General features: G+C 53.0%; 2 protein-coding genes across 3 annotated transcripts in view; both read left to right on the top strand.

The window, feature by feature from the left end:
- Positions 1-1,180: 1,180 nt before the first annotated feature.
- CDK20 (cyclin dependent kinase 20) lies at positions 1,181-8,253 on the top strand. The gene is made up of 8 exons (XM_047100771.1): positions 1,181-1,488; positions 1,917-2,030; positions 4,152-4,340; positions 4,552-4,673; positions 4,858-4,920; positions 5,588-5,711; positions 6,036-6,191; positions 7,251-8,253. The coding sequence occupies exons 1-8, from the start codon at positions 1,414-1,416 to the stop codon at positions 7,446-7,448; spliced, it is 1,041 nt and encodes a 346-aa protein (XP_046956727.1). The 5' UTR covers positions 1,181-1,413; the 3' UTR covers positions 7,449-8,253.
- A 1,111-nt stretch (positions 8,254-9,364) lies between these two features.
- The window catches only part of LOC124527640 (F-box/WD repeat-containing protein 12-like), a 47,157-nt gene continuing 31,800 nt past the window's right edge, over positions 9,365-24,721 (top strand). For both annotated transcript variants that reach the window (XR_006965932.1, XM_047100757.1), the window contains exons 1-4: positions 9,365-9,632; positions 12,313-12,350; positions 20,312-20,475; positions 20,911-21,029. Coding sequence is in view for 1 of the 2 variants with exons in the window: in XM_047100757.1 (XP_046956713.1) it covers positions 9,426-9,632; positions 12,313-12,350; positions 20,312-20,475; positions 20,911-21,029 (528 nt within the window). In the remaining variant the exon portion in view is untranslated. The remainder of the gene's footprint in view (positions 9,633-12,312; positions 12,351-20,311; positions 20,476-20,910; positions 21,030-24,721) is intronic.

The following is a 24,721-nucleotide window of genomic DNA, read 5'->3' as shown; positions in this document are numbered from 1 at the left end:
AGTTTTTGCTCTTCCAACAATGCTACAATGAGTAACTTTGCACATGCCGTTTTACATGTGTGTGGTACATCTGTTGGGGGAATTTCTAGAAGTGGACTTGCTGGGTGCAAGGGGATATGCATCTGGTATGCATCTGTCATTTGATCAGCATCACCAAATTACACTCCCACAAGCAAAGGGGTAAGAGTTCCTGTTTTCCCATAGCCCTGGCCTTTTATTTATTTATTATTATTATTTAATTTTTTAATTTTTTTTTCAACGTTTATTTATTTTTGGGACAGAGAAAGACAGAGCATGAATGGGGGAAGGGCAGAGAGAGGGAGACACAGAATCGGAAACAGGCTCCAGGCTCTGAGCCATCAGCCCAGAGCCTGATGCGGGGCTCGAACTCACGGACCGCGAGATCGTGACCTGGCTGAAGTCGGACGCTTAACCGACTGCGCCACCCAGGCGCCCCTATTATTTAATTTTTTAAATGTTTACTTACTTTTGAGAGAGAGAGAGACAGAGACAAAGAGACAGAGCACGAGTGGGGTAGGGGCAGAAAGACGGAGACACAGAATCCCAAGCAGGCTCCAGGTTCTGAGCTGTCAGCACAGAGCCCAACCGGGGGCCGAACCCACGAACGGCGAGATCATGGCCTGAGCCGAAGTCAGACACCTGGGATCTTTAGCCATTTGATAGGTGGAAAATTGTAGATTATTTCGCATTTATTTTATCGTGGTGAGATCGCGCATCTTTTCCGAAGTTTAACTTCGCAACTTGTGTTTTTTGTCAAAATCCTTTGTATACACTTCTTTAAAATCGCTCACTGCCATTTCCTCCTAATGTTTCCTCATGAGAAGCCTCAGACTTGGGCTTCCTGGTCAGAGTTCGAACTTTTTAAAAGGTCCCAGCTGACCATCCAGAAGGGAGGCCCCGTTGATGCTCCTTCCACAACTTGGTCCTGAACCGGGCTGCCTTCCTCACTGACTCCTGAGGAAGCTTGAAGCTGGCATCTCCAGCTAGGGTTGGGGAACCCTGGCCGGCTGGGGAGGAGTTGGCCCCGCCCAGTCACCTGGAGTCCCCGCCCCAGACGCGTAGCCCCGCCCCGGTCCCCGCCTATCACGACCACGCGGCCCCGCCCCCTCTGCGTGCCCTGGCGTCGCACGTCACGTGACGTCCAGAAGCTGCGGGCAGAGGAAGCCGTCCGCCATTGTTCCCCCGCCCCGGCGCTGGCAGCCTCCGCGCACGATGGCTTCCCCCGAATGAAGCGCGCTGCGGCCGGACCGCGGGGAACCGGAGAAGGCGCAGACGACGCCCGGGCACCGTCCCCAGCTCCGGTCGGCCGCCCGGTCCGGCTCCCGGAAGCAGCCCGTTGCTAGGCAACCGCGTCGCTCCAGCGGGGAGGGGCGGGGCGTGCGGAGGGTCTGCATGGACCAGTACTGCATCCTGGGCCGCATCGGGGAGGGCGCGCACGGCATCGTCTTCAAGGCCAAGCACGTGGAGGTGAGCGGGGCCGTGGGATCGCCGCCTGCAGCCGTTCCTGGCCGAGGGACGCTCCCCCCCACCTCCCGCCCCCGTTTCCCCTGCCCGCGTGTGCACCGCTGCGCCTGCCTCCTCGCCCCGCTTCGTGGTGTGCGCCCACCACTTTGGCCCCCATCAGTGGGGGCTGTCCGGGTTGCAAGCTTCCCACCCACCCGCGAGGCCACAGCAGCTATGCCGCGAGTGCCCGAGGAGCGTGGCCTGAAAGCCTCTTAGCTGTTTGCGCGGCGCTGGGACAGCTGGTCCCGGGCTGTACCTGATTTCCCTCCCTTCCCACCCCACGAGGCCCCTGGGCCACTGCGTCCCACCCAGGTGGCGCCTTTTCCGTCCCCGCGGCCCCTTTCCCACCTGGGATGGGATGGGTGGCAGTGTCTGCGTTCTGTCCTGCACAGACTGGGGAGATCGTGGCCCTCAAGAAAGTGGCCCTGCGGCGGCTGGAGGATGGCATCCCCAACCAGGCCTTGCGGGAGATCAAAGCCCTGCAGGAGATCGAGGACAATCAGCACGTGAGTGGGGCTGGGGTTGGAGGGCCTCTCCTTCCCTTGTCCACCTCATCCACCCACCGACTTCACTCCTCACTCATCCCTCTCACCCACTGATTTTCTTCCCTTACTCATTCTCTTCTTCACTGACTTCTTTCCATAAAGCATTTAGTGATTTTTAATGATAACGATCACTGCCACCCATTGAGCTTCTGTTCTGGTCACAGGCTGGGTTAACTGTTTCAGGTATTTGTCATTCTGAGTTCTCCGCTGCTCAGCCAGGCCCATTTCAGGATCTCCCCTCTGCCAGCTTGTGGGCGCTCGGCGGGTCCCGGGAGGCTTTGGTCAGGGTCTGATCGAGGACGTTCTAACCTTGGGTCCTCTCATGGGCCCTACCCTGTGCTGGGCGTTGGCCCCGAGCGGACTTCTGATGATTTAAGGGCTGCAGGGGAGATGGACAGAGGCTGCAGGGCCCACGTGGCTTGGTCCATGGGGCTGGGAGGCGCTGTGGGCACGCGAGGAGGGGCACTTCCCCCCAGCCCCGTTGCTCTTCACGGTGCTGTCTCTCATCCCTGGGAGGTGACTGGTGTATCCTGTCATGCTCTGACTTGCTTGTTATCCTCTGGAGATGTCCATGACATGTTGGCTATGTAACAGAAGCACTTTGTAAACTGCTTGTAAAACACATAAACTCTGTGTCCTAGTTTTGTACAAACATGTGTGCCTATATGTGAGTGTGGGATTGTACGTACCCCATCTGTTGTAAAGTCGGTTAGAATGTGCTGTAAGTTTGATTGTAGGTGATAGGGTTTTTCTTCTGTTGTTTTTTCTTTATAATTCTGTGTGTTTGAGTATATGTGTGTGACCTGGGGAATGATTGGGTGCTATCTTCAAATTCTGAAAACCAGCAATAAAAGTCCACGGGCTCAGGGCACCTGGGTGGCTCAGTCGGTTGAGTGTCTGACTTCGCTCAGGTCGTGATCTAACGGTTTGTGAGTTCAAGCCCCACATACGGGCTTGCTGCTCTCGGCTTAGAGCCTACTTCAGACCCTCTGTCTCCATCTCTCTGCTCCTCCCCCTCCCCTCAAAAATAAACAAACATTAAGAAAATTAAACAAAAAAAAGGTCCACGGGCTTGCACACACAGCCCATACATGGGAGGGTGACACGGGCCCTCCACCTGTGAGTCAGCAGCCCTGGAGGTCCCACCTTCAGATGCCCCAGCGTGGAGCCCAGGCTGCCCTCATCTCCGACCCGAATGACCACGCCGTGTCCTTGCTGGTGCTCCCCTCCCCACCGTCCAAAAGTGTGGATGAAACCCTTCACTTCCCTGCTGGAAAAGCCCACTGGCTTTTCTTCACACCGAGAGCTGCAGCCCCTCTTCATCCTACATGACCTCTGAAGCGTCCCGTGACGGGTACCGTCCGGGCCTCAGCACAGGGCAAACGTCCTTCCCGTAAAGGACCCTACATGCCCGTGTCCCTCCTGCCGCCTCACTGTCCCCTCTGCCCCCAGGGCTTTGTGCTTGGTGCTCCTCTGTCTGTGCTCCTTCCCGCATCCCTGCCTTACCGACTCCCCTCGCCCTATTTACTCTGTCTGTCCTCGTCAGAACCGGGACACCCCAGCCGTTGGCTCGCTCGGTCGTCTGTCTCCCTGTGCTGTGAGCACAGCACAGGCCCTGCCAGGCCTTGCTCCTGCTCCGTGTTGTGCAGCCTGGCCCCGCTGACCCGTGGTCCCTTGGGAAGTGTATGTGACATGTGTCCAGCTCTCCTGGTGCTGGGGTTTCATGGCCCTAGAGGAGCCCACAGGAGACCTGTGCCCTGTGTGTGTTTGTGTGTGTGTGAGTGAGGGGCAGGGGGTAGGGGGGGACACTGCAGGTGGTTTTCCAGTTCCTGGGCTGGGGGGAAGCCCAGTCACTGCCCTGGGTGACCTTCCCACCTCCTCTTCCCTGAGTGAGTGAGTGGAGTGTTAGATGGAGACCATCTTCTCTCTGGAGAGGGGAACAACTGGGGGTTCCGCATCCCTGGTTCTGAGCTCAGGTCTCACATCACCCACCCGCCTGGTCCTCTGTCTGGGGCGGGGCCGGGGTCCCCCAGCGGGTCTGAGTGATGTGGGTCCCAGGGCTGACCGGATGCCTGCCTGCAGGTGGTGCAGCTGAAGGCCGTGTTCCCGCACGGCGCAGGCTTTGTGCTGGCCTTCGAGTTCATGCTGTCGGATCTGGCCGAGGTGGTGCGCCACGCCCAGAGGCCCCTGGGCCAGGCACAGGTCAAGAGCTACCTGCAGATGCTGCTCAAGGGTGTGGCATTCTGCCACGCCAACAACATCGTGCATCGGGTCAGTGTCAGCACGGGCTGCGGCGGGACCTGCGGGCCAGCCCTCGAAGAGGGGTCAGAGGGGCAAGACCCGTGGTGTGGCCACACCACAGACTCAGTGGCCCTGGAGAGAGTGGGGCCTGGGCTGCCCCGGGTGCTTAGCCTGCCACACCCTCCTGCCCCAAGGTCCTCCAGGGGTGTGGAGGAACTGATGCCCCCTTTGGCGTCTTCAGGACCTGAAACCGGCCAACCTGCTCATCAGTGCCTCAGGCCAGCTCAAGATAGCAGACTTTGGCCTGGCCCGGGTCTTCTCCCCAGATGGCAGCCGCCTCTACACACACCAGGTGGCCACCAGGTAGGGAGGGCCAGTTCCCAGGCAGGACTTGGCAGAGGACAGGCCCCAACCTTCTCACCGGGCTGGGATGCTTCTGGACCTTCTGTTCAGACATTGCTTGTGGGGCTGATGTGGGGCGGGGGTGACCTTTCTGGGCAGCCTCCGTCAGACGAGCGAGCTGGCTGTGCCCACCCCCTCCTCCCAGGTGGTATCGAGCCCCGGAGCTCCTGTATGGTGCCCGCCAGTATGACCAGGGCGTCGACCTGTGGTGAGACTTCTGTGGGCTGGGCACGGGGGAATGTGGGGTTGCTAAGCCATTTGGGGGCGTCTTCGTGCTGTGAGCTCTAGGTTGCCTTGGGGGTGTGTTCCCTCGTTGGGGAGTCTCTGAGGAGTTTGGGGTCAGTTTTCACTTGGGTGGGGGTCAGGTGTGATGGGAGCGGGAAGCATCTGGGCTGGAGTCAGGGAGGTAGTTGAGGCTCAAGGCATGGATCCTCTAATCTGGTAGGCAGGGGGTGGTTATATGCCTGGGTGTGAAGGCTCTGAGCCTTTATTTGGGTAGGATGGTTTGTCCATGCCTAGGCACTTGAGATTTAGGGGCAATTTTGGAGGTCTGTCCCGGAAAGTGAGGAGTGAGAGACGGTGGCTGCGTGTCCCAGAAACTGAGGCTCTGAGAAGTCTCAGAACCACTGAGGGGGTTGCTATGCTTTCTAGGGCTGAGGCCAGTGAGCTGTTGGCGAGGGGGACCTGGTCTGTGTTCTAGGCTTGTGGGTTTTGTGTACGAGTCTGTAGCCTCAGGTACGAAGCCGCTGTGCTATTCTGTGGTTCCTTGGCCCTAGTATGGGGTGTGGGTGCAGTGTGGGGAGATCTGTGTCATAGTGCGAGGCGACCGAACCGGTGAGGGGAGATCTCTGAGCTGTCCGGGTCTGTGTCTGCAGGGCTGTGGGCTGCATCCTGGGGGAATTGCTGAACGGATCCCCTCTCTTCCCTGGGGAGAATGACATCGAGCAGCTTTGCTGTGTGCTTCGAATCCTGGGCACCCCCAGTCCTCAAGTCTGGCCGGTTTGCAGGGGTTCCCAGCGGGGAACGGGTGGGGGCAGGTGTCTTCCCTTCCCCCCAACAGCAAGGACCACCCTCTGTGCCTTTTCTCTTGTGGCTCCACACCTCCCTGGCCCCCTCCCCCCCTCCCCCCAGACCACTGTTCTGGCCTCTCTTGGCGGCTCCTCCCATCCTGCCCTGCTGGATGCAGGAAGCCGGGTCCTGTCCCTCCCCTCCTGCCGGCACACTGGCACTTTGTGCACATGCCTGAGACGTGGGGGGGTGGGGGGTGGGATGACCGGTGAGCAGGTGGGCCACGGCCGCACGGACTGATGACCATGGTCCTAGGAGATCACGGAGCTGCCCGACTACAACAAGATCTCCTTCAAGGAGCAGGCGCCTGTGCCCCTGGAGGAGGTGCTGCCCGACGCGTCTCCCCAGGCCCTGGACCTGCTGGGGCTGTTCCTCCTCTACCCTCCGCGCCAGCGCGTCTCAGCCTCCCAGGTAGGGTGACCCCGTTTCCCTGACCCTCCTCACTCGGGGCCCTGTGACAGGCTGGCACCAGAACCCGGGGGCCACGGGCAGGTGGGGACCCCAGTAAAAGACATGGCCACCTTGCCGGAGAGCGCGCCTGGGTTGTGGGTGACCGGCTGCCTCAGCCCTCCAGTGGATATTTACTCTGCATCTGCACACACCTGGCATCTTCCTGGGCCCTGGGGGTGGGCAGGTGGGACTGACGCTGGGGGGGGGGGTGCCAGTTTAAGCTTGGGGAGGCGTTTTTCAGGGAGAAATGATGGGCAGAGGTCCGGCGAGGGGGACCTGGAAGGGGGTTGTGTGGCTGGGAAGGAGAGGCAGGACCATGGGCTGACGTGGGAGCCTCTCTCGGGCGTCCCCATGCCCTGCCCGCCCCAGCACTAGCAGGCCCCTGGTGAGCCATCTCAGCGGACCAAGGCTGCTGGACCAAGGCCACCTGCCTGCCTCCCTGTCTACGCCACTGCCTCTCAGATCCTGCTGTGTCTCTTCAGGGCACCCACCCCTGCAGGCCAGCTCAGACCCCAGCAGGGCTCTCCTGTGGCTCCCTCTTTGAGCAATCACATGCTGGGGGACATCACCTCTGTGACCCTCCTGGCCACTCTCCCCCCGGGCCTGCTGTGTGTCCTCAGGCCTTAACTGTGCGCCTCTGGGATCTCTGCTCCGGCACCCCTCCCTGGAGCTCGCCCGCACTGCTCTGCAGGCCCGCAGCCTCTCTGGTCCCCTCAACCTCCGCTGTCGCTCTGACACAGCACTAGTCATCTGACGCTCCCTGTCCCTTTCTCCTCTGTCTTGTCTGTCACCCATACCCCTGACTTGGGGAAGGCTCACGGGGAGGCTCTGTGTTCTGCCCCCTGCTGGCTCCCGAGAACCTGTAACGGTGTTCAGGTGCTGAGCACGTGGAGATGCTGCGGAGCAGGTGTGGGAACGAGCCTTGCAGGGCAGTGCTCCACCCTCCCTCGGAGGCAGGTGAGCTGAGGTTGGGACGGGGAGGTGACTCATTGCCTTCTGTCCCTTGCTTGCCGCCCGCAGGCCCTCCTGCATCCGTACTTCTTCACGGCCCCCCTGCCTGCCCACCCCTCGGAGCTGCCGATTCCCCAGCGCCCAGGGGGACCCACCCCCAAGGCCCCCCCGGGCCCCCCCCACGTCCATGACTTCCACGTGGACCGGCCCCTCGAAGAGTCACTGTTGAACCCGGAGCTGATTCGGCCCTTCATCCCGGAGGGCTGACGCTGGGCCCGCCCTGCCGTCCTGTCCCCCAGAGCCCCCTGGGCTTCTTGTTTCTCTGCTGAGCCTGACCCGACCTCCTGTGGCCTCCACACAGCCTCACTAGGTCCACCCCTCACCTGGTCTGCTCCCAGGCTGGGGATGAGGACATGCGGCTCCAGCAGAGGGGACCTACAGCCGGTGCCATTGGCCTCCCGTGTGCGTGCTGCCAACTGACCCATCAGAGGGAGACCGTGAGCTCCGTGGCTGTGGCTGCCGTGGTGCTGGTTGTCCAGGCCCTGCCTTCCCGGTCAGGGATGGCCTCGGTAGAGCCATCTAGGGGAGCGGAGAGTGTGAGGTGTCCTCACGCGGGAACACGAGTGGGAGGGCAGCTTTGTTTGATTTTGTTTTCAGAGGCATTGAAAGCTAGTTCACTTTGGAGATTTATTGTAAAAAGCCCAGGTAGTTCTGCCTGGTGTCAGCCCCCCTCCATTCCTACCGAGGGAAGTGGCCAAGGTGGCGGGCATCGTTTCCTGGCCCTTGTTTCTCTGTGGTCACCAGGAATGCGGCTCCACTCACGGCTCCTCCGGTCCTGGGGGCTTCATGCAGTGGGGCTCCCATTTGGAGGTGCAGTGGCAGAATTCAAGCCCCAGGATGGCTCAGGTTGGGGACCGATCGGGGTCAAGCCGCTTACCAGCATCTCTACCCTGAGGACAAGGGTGAGCCAGGACCAGACGTGCCACCTCCTTACTCAGGTACAGAGCAAGTGAGGAGATAGGCATTCTTGGAAGTCATTTGTTAATTCAGTAAATCCGAATACTTAAGCCCAGTTGGCTCTTGTTTGCTTGCTTAATAAATTTTGATCAGCTGATTCTATAATCTACACAGAAATGAAAGGGTTAAGAGAAGGCAGAAGAGAAAAACCAGGGAAGGACTCACCGTTAGACCTAAGACTTTTCATAGGGCCTGTTGAGACAGTGCAGTCCTGGTTCAGGAAGAGTTAAAAACGGACCAGAGAAACAAACATATCCTTAGCAATCTCTTACTCTTAAAATGTGCATTTTGTTCTTCATGTGGCTAAACCCGTGTCAGCCCTGAGCACAGGTGACACTGCCAGGCATTGCCTCCAAGCTTCTGGGGAAACACAAAACAATAGACACAGCGTTGCTTTCAGGGAGAGGTCTGATGTTTTAGGGATCTGTCCTCTGCCTGTTTGTCTAGCCACATCTGTCGATGCCCAGCTCCAGTCTAGCTAATTTCTGGGAGCTCTCAGCTCCGTATAAATTTGAGCCTGTACCCACGTCTGGATCACTGGCCCTCCACCAACTGCATTCACAGGACACTCTAAACTTGCCCTTGAACCTGACCTCACCTTGAATGTCAAGTTCAGAGTGAGGCTGAGGGTCACTGTGAAAGCAAAGGTGAGGCCAGGGTGAAGATCCCAGTGATGGTCACAGTGAGTGTCAGGGTCAGGTGAGGGTAGGGATTCAGGATAGTGTGGATGGCAAGGTTGAGGGTTGTGAGCTGGGCGAGGTTGGAGGAGGGTCAGGGTCAAGGGTGAGTGTCAGGACCAGGGGCAGGCCCGAATCTGGTAAATGAGTGGCCCATGTCAAAGGCCAGGTTGAGAGCGGCAAGGGTCCGAAATGGAGGACAGGTCAAAGGTGAAGTCAAAGGCCAGAGCAAGGGCTTGGGAGGGGCTGGGTTCGAGACCACCGCAATGTCCAACGTGAGGGTCAGTGCAGGGGTGAAGGTCAGAGCGAGAGCCAAGGGGTGGTCAGAGGCAAGTGGAAGGTCAGGGAGGAGCGGGGCCGACTGGCTCCAGCTTAAGGCGGAGGGCTGGCAGGCTGGCAGAGGATTGACCCAACAGAACGGAAGCATTGAGCACTGGGTGGGTGTAGTCCGCGGGGCGGAAGTGGGGTGGGATGGGCGGGGTTTGGCCGTCCGGAGCGGAAGGAAGCATCTTGGCGTGCTCCTCGGCCTGCGGGCCAGAAGCACGGCGTGATGGGCGGGGTTTGGCCCTCGGGGCGGAAGCGTGGCGAGATGGGCGGGGTTTGGCCGGAAGGCCAGAAGCGCGTGGAAGGCGTGGCCGGAGGGCGGAGGCTGGGCGGTGCGGGCGAGATGGAGCCGAAACTTGGGTTCCATGAGCTCCTGCACGTTTTCTCCTTCCTGGAGGCCCGAGACCTGCTCTGCGCCGCCCAGGTGGACAAGGTAGCGCGCCCTGTCCGGGAGGCAGGACTGGCTTTATGGTTCCTGCGTGTCCAAGGCTGGCCCTTTTCTGGGCCTCAGTTTCCCCGTTTGGGGGGCGGCGTCCGGCGGCCAATTCCGTGGTGGGCCTAGCGCGCTGAGGCCGGGGTGGTGACCTGGAGGCTTGTGTGGGTGTTGCGAGCCGCCGCCCCGGGGACTCCCAGAGCCCTGCTCGCTGGTCTGCTGCGGCCCCCCTGCCATCAGCTTTCACTGCCTGGATGGGCTTGGGGGGCCTGTTTCCTTGCCCCTCCCACCTCTTCTGGAACATTCCATAATTTCCCTCCGGGTCTTGTCTGGGAAGCCAAGAGTTTCCTGTGAGTGGTGAGTCCCCTGGGGTCAGGGCGCCCGCACGCCTGGGTCCTGGCTGTCATCCGCCCCGTGTGCACCTGCGCGGGCTCCTCCTAGGGCTCCGCACAGCTTAACTGCTGGTGTAGTGTACGTAGTTCATGTCCGCTTTCCCTCCGCTGGATTCGTGCCTGACAGCCAGCATCCTGTCTCTGGCACCCAGCGTGCCCTTTGTAAATACTTGTCGAGTCAGGGAATTTCATAAAGGAACCTAAAATACATTTGTTAACCTCAGATAGAAAACTGCCAGTTATCTTACCGGCAAAAATGGGTTTGTTTGGGAATAACGGAGAATTGCAACCCAAGCCCAGCGGGGCCTGGCAAAACAATGGGCGAGTCCAGAGAAGAAAGCTGGAGAGGCTCTTTTACAGAGGAAGGGCTGTTGAGAACTAAAAGTCCGTTGCAGTCAACTGGGGACTGGAAGTGCGGTGGCTTCTCCCTGGCTGGGCTGTGACAGTCTCCTTTGCTGGGCTGTTGGGAGGTGGGGTGGGCAGAAATCTTACTCCCTCTGAGGCAGTGAAGGAGTAGCTAAACTAGCATTGGTTTGCAAGGTGCCGGGTCTGCAACTGACCAGGGCTGTGGCCTGAGAGCCCCCCTGCTGGCCTCCAGAGAATTTTCTTTTTCTTTTTTCGTTTTTAAGGTTTATGTATATTTTTGAGAGAGAGCGGGAGGGGGAAGGGGCAGACAGAGACCTGAAGCGGGCTCTGTGCTGACAGTAGAGGGCCCGGTGTGGGGTTGAACTCCCAGACCATGAGATCATGACCTGAGCCCAAGGCAGACATTTAACTGCCTGAGCCACCGAGGCGGCCCTCCTGAAGATTTTCCTTATTAATTGTCACACATTATCATATCGTTTTACACAAAGATCAATAAACAGATTCGTGTTTGAATTCCATGACTATATTTAAAATGTGTCAGGTAAAATACCGGGTTTTCATCCCCTTTTTTACCAATAAAGAGACAGTCCCACCCAGCTGGTCCCATACAGGGCTGGGACTGGATCACTGCAGCAGGCGAGCGATGGCGCAGGGGCAGAGTGAGGAAGGAGGGCGACTTGTACCCTTGGGCAGCACGGGCTTCTCTGGGACATGGTTTCCCTGCTGGGTAAGATGAAGTCAGTTATCCTTGCCTCACTGTGTTGTCGTGAAGGCCAGCATCTAACAGAGGGGTCCCCTGGGTGGGTAGTATTTATTTTTCAGATTTTTCAGATTATATTGCACATCATACCCTGTGTTTGGGAAATAAGGTCTCAGTTAGGTTTTGAACTGGGAACTCCATAAAAGGAAAATGCGTAAATCCTCTTGACTGTCTTGGCTTGATTTCTGCAAATTATAAACTTTACATTCCTGCCAAGAAGACCGAGGCACTTTGATCCGGCAGGTGAGCAAGGGCTGTGTGAGCGGGGCCCGGGCTGCGAGGATGCCGTGTGCTTCTGCCAGGGACTGGCCAGCCAGGTTCTGGGATGGGGGCCTTCAGTGCGTCTGGACCACAGACAGCTCTCCAGAGTGGTTCCCTCGGAAGCTGTGTGGGCTCCGGGATCCACGCTGGCCTGGCTGGAGAGGCCAGGGCGTCCCAGGACGCAGCTGTGGGTCTGGGTGAGGGCAGGCATGACACTCTGGTTCCCTCCCAGGACTGACTGATCCCGAGCCTCTCTCAAATACTTCTGCAGGGGGCGGTTTATGGGAGCAGGGCTGACCGTCTCCCAAGACGGCTGTTCTACCATCTTGGCGTCTCTGGGACACCCTCCAGGCCAGTGCCTGTAGTTACTCTGCTGCGGCAGCCTTTCTGGAGCCTGTTGCCCTGCCCTCATTTCCAATTCTTCCTTCTCGAAGGAGCCAGTGATCTAACTAAACAGGCTACCCCGCCACTCCTCCATTCACAATTGCCAAGTGGCTTCTCACTGGTTTTGCCATTACGACTTTGCGAGTTGGCTCTAAGCAGATTTCCAGCTCCTTTCCCCAGAACGCTTTACTCCACTTAAGGCAGAATGCTCACTGGTTTTTTCTCACTTCACAGTCTTTGCTCCAGTAGTTTTCTCTCTCCCTGGAATGCTTCAGCTGTTGGAGATTTTGTCAGTAATCACTTCTGAGCCCCTCAGCTCCACCGACATTGTTATACTCTCCTTTCTCACTCTTGATTGTTTTTATTGGGCCGTCCACATATGTCTGATTCCCCAGGGTGAGTTTTCTTGCCCACAGGCACTGAGTCTGATCTAGCTCTCTGTCCCGTCTACGGTGCCTGGCAGGCTAGGTGCCAACTGCATACAGACTGACCAGACTTCTCTGTCCTCTTGTTCTAGGTCTGGAATGAGGTTTCAGGGACCAAGGAACTGTGGAGGTAAGTGAAGGAAGAGCCAAACGTGGGCAGGAGAGGGTCCTGCGAAGGTGAGGGGTGTAGCGTGTAAGTGTTTTGAGCACCGTGTGTCTGGCTCTACTGAGTACATCAGAAAGGACAATCCGTAGCACCTGTCAGTGGGGAACTACTCCTGTCATGCATGTAGTGAATACTTTTTTTTATAGTATATCGAAATATAAGAGATTTTATTAATTGGATGGGAGATTGACATGCATCAGGAGTACCAAACTTGGGCAGATGTGTACAGCAGATGCATGTGGCCAGCTGATAGAAGACAAATCAACAAACCACTTTTATTTTTTTATTTTTAAATTTTCTTAAATGTTTGTTTATTTTTGAGAGAGAGACACACAGAGTGCGAGCAGGGGAGGGGCGGAGAGAGAGGGAGACACAGAATATGAAGCACGCTCCAGGCTCCGAGCTGTCAGCACAGAGCCCGATGCGGGGCTTGAACTCAGGAACTGTGAGATCATGACCTGAGCCAAAGTCAGACGCTCAACCGACTGAGCCACCCAGGCGCCCCCAAATCACTTTTATTTTAACTCATCTTTGGTGTAACAACATAGCTGTGTATGAACGCATATGGTATTAGGATTTTTCAAAATTTAAAAAATTAAAGTTGAAAATAAAAAATATCTTAATCGTTAATTTATTGTTTTTTTCTTATTCTTTTTTCCTTTGGAACCTGACTCCTTTTGACCCAAGAGAGGAGTCTCACATCTTCTCTCTCTTGCTGAACATAAGACAGGCTGTGGCCTTGGCCGTCCACTAGGAGCTGTGTTTAGTTTTAGCCACTTATGATGGAAAACAGCTGTTCACACACAAAGAATCTTCCACACTTGGAGGGAATCTCTGCTTGATGGGTTTTGCTTTCAGGGTAATGTTGCAGTTGTGGTCCTTGAGGATTCTGGATGTCAGGCCTGCCACTGCCGTGTTCGGTGTTCTGTGGCATCTGTTGCTTCTCATCCACTTCTTTTTTTTTTTTTTTTTTCCAACATTTATTTATTTTTGGGATAGAGAGAGACAGAGCATGAACGGGGGAGGGGCAGAGAGAGAGGGAGACACAGAATCGGAAACAGGCTCCAGGCTCTGAGCCATCAGCCCAGAGCCCGACGCGGGGCTCGAACTCGCGGACCGCGAGATCGTGACCTGGCTGAAGTCGGACGCTTACCCGACTGCGCCACCCAGGCGCCCCTCTCATCCACTTCTTATTGCTAATGTTTGTTAGAAAAATGAGGCTGATCTCTTCAGTTAGTCTTGAAGAGAGCTTTTATCAGATTCCAGTCTTCATCTCTGCACTTTGGGGAATGTCTCTGGAGAGAACATTCAGTTCTGGACGTTGATTTCTCTGTAGGGGAGTGGACAAGATTTTTTGTCTTCCCAAATGTGATTCTCAATGACATTGTGTCCTGGGAAATAAATGGATTGACTCCTGGGTTGGTGTATTTGTGGAAGTGCTCGCAGAGCCGTATTCCCACCTTGGAATAGGTAGGAAGGCAGCCCTAACCCTGCTCTTTGTTCTTGTCTCTGCTGAGAAGCCAGGAAGGAATTTGAGTGACGGGAGTGAGTTCCTTCCCACAGCTCAGAAACTGTCTTCTGCGGCTTGTCACCTGACCTCTGCACGTACGTGTGTGTTACCACGTTGTGCCTCCAGGTGCCTTGGGTAGATGGTTTGGCGTTTGCAAACCAAGTCACAGAGTGGTTTCAGTTCATCACTGTTTCATAATTGGTGCTGAACTTTTAGCATAAAGTCATTCCTCAAGATTGTATCCTTGGACTGCGTTCTTATAAAAACCCTGGGTTTAGGGGCGTCTGGGTGGCTCAGTCCATTAAGCGTCTGACTCTTGGTTTTGGCTGAGGTCATGATCTCACAGTTCTTGAATTCAAGCTCCACATCAGGCTTCGGATTCTCTCTCTCTGCACCTCCCCTGCTCATGTGCGCGCGCTCTCTCTCTCTCTCTCTCTCTTTCTCTCTGTCTCAAACTTAAAAAACACACACACACACACAAAACAAAAAACACTGAGTTTATGTTTCTGGAGCTGGGACAACAGCATTTCAGGAGCATTGTCATCTGTGGTCACATGCATGTCATTTCTGATGCTGTGTCTTATGAGTACCGGGCCCCAAAGTTCTCCAGGCCCGTTAGAAATTCTCATGGACACAGTAAATTAATGTAGTTAACTGGTCATGTATTTTTAATATGTATTGTATAATTTTATTTTGTTTCTTTTATTTTTTAATTTTTTAAAGTTTATTTATTTTCAGAGTGAGAGAACAAGACTGCGAGCTAGGGAGCGGCAGAGAGAGGGAGGGAGAGAATCCCAAGCAGGCTCCGTGCTGTCAGCACAGGGTCCAAGTGGGGCTCGATCTCATGAACCATGAGAGCATGACCCGAACTGAAATTAAGAGTTGGCCCCTTAACCAACTGAGCCACCCAGATGCCCCTGTATTGTGTAATTTTAGTTGGAAATGCTGCAAGGTCCTTTTTTTAATGCCTCAGGACCTTTTACATTCTGTTTCTTCAATACAGTAAGCGTTAGGTTCTGGTTAGAAATAAAATTGCAGGGGCGCCTGGGTGGCGCAGTCGGTTAAGCGTCCGACTTCAGCCAGGTCACGATCTCGCGGTCCGTGAGTTCGAGCCCCGCGTCGGGCTCTGGGGTGATGGCTCAGAGCCTGGAGCCTGTTTCCGATTCTGTGTCTCCCTCTCTCTCTGCCCCTCCCCCGTTCATGCTCTGTCTCTCTCTGTCCCAAAAATAAATAAACGTTGGAAGAAATAAAATTGCAAATATTTGCTTTTGTTTAAGGTACATAGTTTCTGTTGTGTATAATAGATTATTTTGTTATTAGTTGCTATCTGAAAAGTCTTGGTATCAGTATTTTTTTCACTTGATATATTGCAGTTCAGAGGCTTATCACATAATTTATTCATCTTCATACTTCAACCTTTTTGATGGTCTGCCTTCATTTTTGTCAAATCACTTTTTCATTTCTCAATATTGCTCATAGGTCCTGCTTAAGTTTTGAGTGTGTAATATGTAGAAATAGACTTAACTTCCACAAAGAAATGTGCCTTCTCCTCTTTTTGTTAAGCCACATTATTTTCTTGGTCTAGCTTTTGTTTTCACACTCTTCACATTGAGGTGCGGGTCCAAGAAATTTCCCTGTCTTCTTATTTCAACTCAAAGCCAACAACAGGAGTGGTGGTTTGAGGTGTCTCGGTCTCACCACCCAGAAGAGAAAAGAGACGGTGAAGCCAAGGGCTTGTTCTCGTGTGAAGGGCTCAGCTTCATGTGGCTCCAGACCCATTCTGTACGACGGGAATTTAGGTTCAGCATACCCAGACCACCTGCCTTTTCCTGATTTTTATGTGAAAACTCAAGAGTTTTAAGTGTCGGCAGCTAGTTCACTGGGCTAATCCTGTGCAAGCCAAACAGAATAATCTGGGGGTCCATTCTGCCCACAGGCTGCCAATATGGTGCTTCTGATAGAAGGACTAGAGTTCCAGCAAACACAGTAAAACCCGTTCGGAGCGCGGGCGGTGGATCCTTCTCTGTGTGTTAGAAGGTCCCTAGTGCCTGGTACAGGCCTGGCGTGGAGGTACTCGGTGAGTGGAGAGGCCATGAGGACTGGGTGTGGTACTTGTTGAGGCCACGGACCGTGAGCCCCGCATTTCCCACCTGACCTTGTGTTCTCCGTGAGGTAGGAGTGCCGGGCTGGAGCCGCAGGATGCCACCTCAGCCGTGGGGACTGTAAATGCTGGAAGCCTCTGCCCGTGAAGCCTCCCCAGTCCCCTCCTGGCTGGACATCCGCTCTTGGTGCTCAGTTCCCATAGCTCCACATGTTGCCCCTCCTGAAGCGCCACGTTTCTCCCCCGCACTTTTGTTCTGCTCATCCGCCATCCAACCACTGGCCGAGAGTGCCCTCGGCAGAAGCCATGTCTCACTTGCTCTGGTGCCCGCAGACCGGGTGGGGATTCTGTAGTTCTCTACAGTGTGGCTGAGCTAACATTTCTCTCCTGAAAAGTCTCATGAGAGAGGTGCTGTCAGAGAATTGACAGTAGTCACACGGAAGCACAGAATGCAGGCTCTTGGGAAATGGTGGATTTGAAGTTTTTCTCCTCCCTAAAAGCAACGAGGAAACTGACACAAATTGTCAAAATCAACTTTTTCAGGACTCTGGAAATTAACAAGAGACTTGTAGTAGCTTAGGAAGTGTTTGTTCAAGAAAAAATATTTGAATCTTAGAACACCAGGTTTTCTTGCCCTGTTCCCATAAAGCCCTCCAGTTCTGTGTTAGCCTTGAATGTTATCAGCGCACAATCACAGACCAGGAGCCTGGCAGTCACTGGAGGGAGAAGGATGGGATTGGATTTTTGTTCCTGGAAAATTGTCGTTATTTGACCTATCTGGTATTTCTTGGAAGACCCCATGGGCAGACTGTTTTTATTTGGTCTGACTTCGAGTTCACCCAGTATGAAAAGACTTTTCTTTGGGTCCTTTGTCCAAATAATAACAGACAATTGATGAAATTTGTGATTGTCAGAGCTGATGGACAGCAGTTGGGCAAACAAGTAGGCTAACCAAAAAGTTTAAAAGGAAAAGCTGAGGACGTGACATCTTTAGGGACTTGGACTTTGAAAAGCTGTCACATTCCTAAAAAGCCCAGGCACGTGTAACAGGGCTGTGCACAAACTCAGGGAAGACCTAGGAAGGCTCTACACTCACATGTTTGGCTAACCCTGAGGTTCTGTGCAAGTAGGAAGTTAAGTCTAGGGCAGAGTGGTCAACTACCTTACTGGGTGTTGAGTGCATGCCCCAACGTGCACAGAAGCCCTTTGGTGATGACTGGGAGAATTGGTGGTTCTAGTTGTTTGGGAAATCCCTGTCCAATCATTAGTGAGCACTAATTTAACTGGGCGAGAGTTCAGTGGCCACAGGTAACAAAGAATGCAGGCTTTTCAGAATTTATTCAGAAACATCACTAAACAAACAATAATAACAGTAAGGAGGTAGAACAACAAATCTAGGGGTGGGGTCAGATTTCCAGAGTTCCACATTATTTAAAATGTTCAGTTTTCAACAAAAGTTACGAGTCATGCAGAGTAATAAGGTATAGCTTCTACACAGGAAACAAAGCAAACAACAGAAACTGTCTTTGAGAAAGACCAGGCCTTGGACCTACTAGATGAAGACTTTAAATCAGCTATTTTTATTATGTTCAAAGAACTAGAAGAAACAATGTACAAAGAACTAGAGTAGGACAACGTCTCATCCAATAGAGCATATCAGTGAAGAATCATTATAAAAATAACTAAATAGAAATTATAGAGTAGAAAAGTATACTATTGACCTTTTTAAGTTTTTTAAGTGTTGTATTTATTTTTGAGATAGAGACAGAGTGTGAGCAGGGGAGGGACAGAGAGAGGGAGACACAGAATCCAAAGCAGGCTCCAGGCTTTGAGCTGTCAGCACAGAGCCCGATGCAAGGCCTGAACTTGTGAACCACGAGATCATGACCTGAGCTGAAGTTGGACTCCTAACCAACTGAGCCACCCAGACACCCCGACCTTTTTAATTTTAAAAACTCAGGATTTGAGCAGATAGAAGATAGAATCAGTGAATTTGAAGATAGGTTGGTGGAGATTATCTGAAGAATAGAATGAATATGAAGAAGGAAGAAAAGTCACCAGTGCCTAAGAAACCTGTGGGCCACCATCAAGCATGCCAACATTGTATAACAAGAGTCCCAGAATGAGAGGAGAAAGGGAGAAGGAATAAAATATTTAAAGAAATAAGGTGTGGAAACTTCCCAAATTTGATGAAAAATGTTAATTTATACATGCAAAAGCTCAATTAGCTGCAAGTAGGATAAACTCAAAGAGTGTCACATCAAGACACATTTGAGGGACACCTAGATGGCTCGATCAGTAGAGCATGCAACTCTTGATCTTGGAGTGATGAGTTCAAGCCCCACATTTGGTGTACAGATTGCTTTTAAAAATAAAATATTTAAAAGGACCCATTGTAATCAAAGGAGAGCTGAAGACCTAGAATCTTGAAAGCAGCAAGAGAGAGGCAACTCATCATGTAGAAGGGAACCCCCATGAGATGACCAGTTGATTTCTCATTAAAAACCATGAAGCCCAGAAGGTAATGGGATGACATATTGAAGGTATAGGAAGAAAAGCTTGTTACTAAGAATTGTATGTCTAGAAAAATGAAGAAGAAAATGAGGACCTTTTCAGATTAGCAAAAAGCTCAGAGGGTTTGTTGCTATATGCTTGTCCTACAAGAAATCCTAAAGGGAATCTTTCATATTGAAATGAAAGAACATTAGGCAGGAAGTTGAATCCACATTAAAAAAAATAAAAAAAAAAAACACTAGTGAAGTAACTCTATAGGCATATAGAAAAGGCAGTATAAATATATTTCTTATTTGTAAGTCTTTTTTTTCCTGTATTAAAAGACAACTGCATAAAACAACTGTAAGTCTCTATTCGTGTATATTTAACATGTAAAATGTAATTTGTAGATGTAGCGGCACAGTTGAGAGGAGTAGGAAATGACGCTACAAAAGAGCAAAGTTTTTGAATAATGTTGAAATTAAGTTGCTGTTGGGGCACCTGGGTGGTTCAGTAGGTTATGCATCTGACTCCTGATTTCAGCTCAGGTCATGATCTCATGGCTTGTGGCTTCAAGCCCAGTGTTGGGCTCTGCACTGACATCATGGAGCCTGCCTGCTTGGGATTCCTCTCTGCCCCTCCCCTGCTCGGGAAAAAAAAAAAAAAGAAAAATTAAATTGATATTAATTAAAACTAGATTAATCCTCAAGGCAACCACTAAGAACTCAAAAAACATGATAGAAGAAATGACAAGGGAATTAAAATAGTATATCAAAATATTTAAGGGGTGCCTGGGTGGCTCAGTTGGTTAAGCATCTGACTCTCGATGTCAGCTCAGGTCATGATCTCACAGTCCTGAGATTGAGCCCTGCATCAGGCTCTGGGCTAAGTGTGGAGCCTGCTTGGGATTCTGTCCCTCCCTTTCCCCACCTCTCTCACTTGCACCTGTTCTCTCACTCTTTCACAAAAATAAAAATAATTAAAAAAGAAAATATTTAACACAAAAGAATAAGGCAATAGTAGAGAAAATGCATCAAACTTACAGAAATAAGTAGCCAAATAACACATAAATTGTGTCTTATCATTGATTACATTAAGTGTATTTAATGTACACTCCAATAGAAAGAGGTTGTTAGAAAGGATAAACAATATTCAACTTTATGCTGTCTACAAGAGACATACTTCAGATTCAAGGACATAGATAAATTGAAATTAAAAGAATGGAAACAGATATACCATGCAACAGTAACCAAGGGAAAGCTGGAATGGCCATGCTAATATCAGACAAAATAGACTTTAAGACAAAAAAGCATTACTAGAGAAAGAATGCCATTTCATGATAAGTCTATCCACAAAGATCAAAAAATTATAAACATATACGCACCTAATAACAACAGCAAAATACACGAAGGGCTGACAGAACTGAGAGGAGAAATAGGCAATTCAGCAGTAAGAGTTGGAGACTTCAAGAAATACTCTTGAATGGCAGTTGCATGACCAAAGCTGCATGCCCTTGGCCTTGGGTCAATTGTTAAAGTTCCCTGTCGTGTACAAAGGGATCAGGTAGACTTCATGGGGGTGTCAGGAAAACTGGCTAATACACAAGAAACACTGACACCTGATGGTGGTGAGCGCTTGCTCATTGTCACTTCCTTGCTTTCCCCATTTTACGGTGGGGACAGTTAAGGCATAGGTAGGCAGAGTGAGTTGTCTAAGCTACTGGATGGTATAGCCAGGAATCAAAGCTAGACCTGTCGACACCACAGTACCTTCTTCTAACGTGTGTCATGTCCTGCCTGGGATCATGGGTCTGTTTTCCAGGCAGCTGTGTCTGAGACGCTGGTCATCATGTAAAACCTCCCAGATGACCTTGGGCACACAAACATGGAAAGAGTACTATCTCTGCCGATCCGAGCTGGAGTTCCGAATGGAATGTGGGCGGCCAGAGAAGGACTTCATCTGCAAAGCCATTGCCGGGCACACAGGTATGGTGGGGAATGTAGTCCTGTGTGCTTTCCCACTGCTCACTCCTCCTGGTCGAGTGTCGTGGGACTTGGTGTTCAGCCATTGAGCAGGAAGGCGACACTTGATGAGTACGTGCCCTGCTGCGTTCTGTATTTGCTCCATGTCACTTGGTGCCTGCGGTAATCCTGTGAAGAAGGAATTGTTACATTTATCTCAGAGTAGAAAGAAAGAAAGTGAGATATTAGGCACTTGTTTGTGGCTTTGTGGGTGGTGGACAGGGGCAGTCCAGGGTGTGAAGCCCTAGTTCTTTCTGTCCACTGCTCACCCCTAACGAGCACCTGTGTGCTTCTGAGAATGCAAGAGGAAGGAGTGTCCTGCCTGTCTTTCCCCAGTCTGAGTGTCCATATCCCAGGCATCTGTGTATGCATTCAAGGCCAGTCTGTGTTCTCTTCCAGGGGAGATCGACGAGCTGGCTTACATCTCAACCAAGGAGTGCCGGTTTGATGGGCAAGAGAAGTCCATGGTGTGCACCGTGTCCTCGGACAGCACCGTCCGTGCCTGGGATGTGCAGGAGGTGAGCCTGCGGAGGGGCCAGGGTGTGACCCGCTGGGTCTTAGTGAGGTCTTTCCCTTTTGCCAGCTATTTAACCCTCCTGGCCAGCTTGGAGGTGGTGGGATCCCCGTGGTACGGACGAGAACTCTGAGCTGCAGGAGACCTGGTCACACTCGGAACTCAGGTCTGATCGCAGATGGAGCCTGATCTGCCTTTGACTCTGTGCTGTCTGCCCGGAGAGGTGGCCACCTGCCTCAGTGCCAGTCCCGGACCTGCGGCGTCTACTTTGGAGCCAGTGCCCAATCTGGGTGGTTTTTCCCAGACAATTGCCACTTTTAGTTACCCTCGTATACCAATTAAGCGTTGAGACCTTGATAACACGATCGGTGTTTTCACGGTTGGTTGTCACAGTTAAAAAGCTTCCTGGTCTTATTTTCTCACGTGGTTCTCACAGCAGCCAAGCAATATGTGCATTGTTATCATCATGATTTTATAGACCGTCAGTCCGAGACCAAGAGGGAAGGTGTCTCGGAGTCTTGAATCATGTGGTTCCCTGTAAATCCATGGGTTCTGTGCATGTAGACAGAACCCAACCTCCTATAAAGGACTTTTTCCTGGATAACTACAGATCAGCTCACGATTTTCCAGGTCCTTGCTACATCAGGTAGGGAGCCTGCTCATGTCCCCGTTGGTCAGGTCTGCTGGAAGTGCCCGGTCCTGCTCATGGGAGCCTCGTGCACCGAGAGCAGAGGGGCTCCCCCGGCCCCCCTGGCCCCTGTGAACAGGGCATCCTGACGCTCAGCAAACTTCCTTGTCAGTGTGCGAGGGAAGCAGACCACTGGGAGCTGCGTCTTTGCACCCCCATGCTAGCCGTGGGGTCACTGCTCTGCCCACACGTCACGTTAGAGTCTGGTAAGTGTGGGTGTGCACCACATTTGGCCACATGGGGACACTTGAGAGGCCACCCAAGGCTCCTGGTGGTGAGTGAGCCTCAAAAGCCTTAGCTGGGCTCTCGCCAGATCATGAGGGCCAGGGGGCTGGGGCAGGGTCTGGGGACAGAGGCGGGTGGTGCTGGGTGGGGGGACTTTGGGGATGGGCTGTGGTTAGTTACAATTTATTTTGCTTTTGAATCATGAAAGTGAAACAGTTGAGGGTTTGGGAAGGTTAGGACTAGGAGATGTTTCATGAGTGAAATAGTTCTCCCTGCCTCTTCTCAGCAGCTCTTCCCAGAGGTGACCACTGTTCAAGTGCTGTCTGAACCGGTTCCCAGTTCAGTTCACCAGTGTTTATGTCAGTAGACTCAGTTTCTCCATCTGCATGCTTCGGAGGACATGTTGTCTGCCTACTTTACAGAAACTTCTCTCGTTTCCAGGTCCCCATTCTTATCCCCTGTTGTTCTGTTTTGTTTAAAGGGTCCAGAGTCATTTGTGTCCTTTCTCTCTGCTCTATGGTCAGGTTTTCGGTGGTTGTTGGTGGATTCCTGTTTCTCGTGCTTGGTTTCTAGGGTCATTTCGTGGGAGGGCCCTGCGTGTGCCGGTGCGGGGGGCTCCCTGCCTCCTTGTGCCTTCTCTGAGGACCCGCCTCAGCTGCAGACCCCTAGCCAAGGTGTGTGGACCCAGGCCAGGACGCGGCAGGAGACCCGGCAGCTGGGAGGGCCCAGCACTGCCCAGATACATGCTTCTCGACTTGAAAGGGGCGGGCGCCTGGGTGGCTCAGTCGGTTAAGCGTCCGACTCCGGCTCAGGTCATGATCTCGCGGTTCGTGAGTTCGAGCCCCGCGTCGGGCTCTGTGCTGACAGCTCAGAGCCTGGAGCCTGCTTCGGTTTCTGTGTCTCCCTCTCTCTCTTCCCCTCCCCTGCTCATTTTCTGTCTCTCTTTCTCTCTCAAAAATAAATAAACGTTAAAAAAATTTTTTTTAGGGGCACCTGGGTGGCTCAGTCGGTTAAGCGTCCGACTTCGGCTCAGGTCATGATCTCACAGTCTGTGAGTTCGAGCCCCGTGTCGGGCTCTGTGCTGACAGCTCAGAGCCTGGAGCCTGCTTTGGATTCTGTGTCTGCCCTTCCCCTGCTCGTGTTCTGTCTCTCTCTGTCTCAAAAAGGAATAAAAACATTAAAAAAAAAAAAAGGGAGGAGAGTGCTTTGGTGCAGGCTCAGCCGAAATTTTCTGGAAAGAGCCCTGTGGTCCCGTTGCAACCACTCAGCTCTGTCCTGCAGGAGCGGAGAGCAAAGAGAGCTACGCTGTGTTCTGGCTGAGCTCGTGATGCGGCTGACGGACAGGTGCACGTGTTTCCATGTGTCGTGAAGTATTCCTTTGATTTTTTTTTTTTCCACCAAAATACAAATACGGGCAGTGGGCCAGGTTGTACTTGCGTGTGGTCTGTGTTTCCATCATGGGCCTGTTCCAGAGCGGTCTGTGCACATTCTGCCTGGTTGCACAACCTCAGTACTGTGCACGAGCAAATCTCTTGTAGAAGACGACCCCTCTTTCCTCCTCCTACATCCACACAGGATAACCTTCCCGTCCCCACATAATAATGTGTACTCTTAGTATTACAACCATTGTGTAAAAGCTGTTCACACCAAGCCAAGAGGCGAACTAACATTTTGCTTTTCCGGAAGCGAATAAATACTCCTGATCTGTTGGGACCACATTTTTGACGGGTGATACTGGTGTCTGATCTGGCTGTCCATCCGGTTGTATCCACTGCCCCCGGAGAATTCTAGGGTTTGAGCTGGTCCTTTTCTGGCATCAGTCTTGGTGCCACCAGCAGAGCCCCCTTCCTTCCTGTGGCAGGCGTGTGGCCTGCGGTCCCTGGCGCGTTCCTGCAATCCGTCCCCCTGACCTCCTGCAACCAGGAGTCTCGTGCCTTCTTCACTGACGCTGTGTTCCTCAACACCCCCTGCCCTTCCCCCATCACTGGTGCCCAGCTCCTGCTCGCCGAGCTCTTGCTGGTGGATGGTGGTCATCACCTTGCTGCTTGAGCAACAGAAATCAGCTGAGAAAGCAACCCATAGAGGAGTCAGACATCTGGTTGGAAAGAGATGCAGATCGTGGTGCAATGAACACGTGCTAGAACAAGGTCGTGATGACCCGGCACTGGAAAGGAAGCCCGGGGGCAGCCCTGGGACACTGGGACAGTGGTTAGTGGATGGTTCTCTGCCCCCCTTCAAGTACCCTGGGCCTATTGGCACTGACTCTTTACCACCGATTCCAGTTGTACAGTCCTGGGAGAGGCTGTGGAATCACCCAGCTCGGGCCTCGGCCAGGGCACGCCATAGGAAAGGGGGTGTTCTGCGCGGGGCAGCACAGACACGCCCTGTGAAGATTCATACCTGCGAGCCTGAGTGAGCCGATCTAAATGGGGCTGCCTGAGGACAGGCGAGAGGTTCTCTCTGTGCAGCCGTCGTGGCCCAGGCTGCGCTCCCTGGCCGGCCTTCCTCAGTGGAGCTGGGTAACCACCGTGTGCACGCCTGGCTCCCCGCCCCCCAGTGCCGGTGGTGCCTCTCAGCCCTGGGGAATTTCCACACACCTCAGTTTAGCCACTGCTCTCCAACGTCCGTGTTGTGCTCTTTGCTGCGTGGATCCCGTGAGGGTGGGGACCCTGCTCTTCCCCCCTGTGCGCCCCCTGTGCGCCCCCTGTGCGCACTAGGGAATGCTTGTTGAATGAACAAAAACAGTACATCTGTGAAGCGAACAGCCCTCAAGTAAGCTGCTA

Source organism: Lynx rufus, unplaced genomic scaffold (assembly GCF_022079265.1).
Source record: "Lynx rufus isolate CCGP_SWC_20201006 ecotype Redwood Valley unplaced genomic scaffold, mLynRuf1.p SCAF_10, whole genome shotgun sequence".
Taxonomy (NCBI): Eukaryota; Metazoa; Chordata; class Mammalia; order Carnivora; family Felidae; genus Lynx; species Lynx rufus.
The sequence above is the reverse complement of the archived record's forward strand: the minus strand, read 5'-3'. Positions and strand labels throughout refer to the sequence as shown.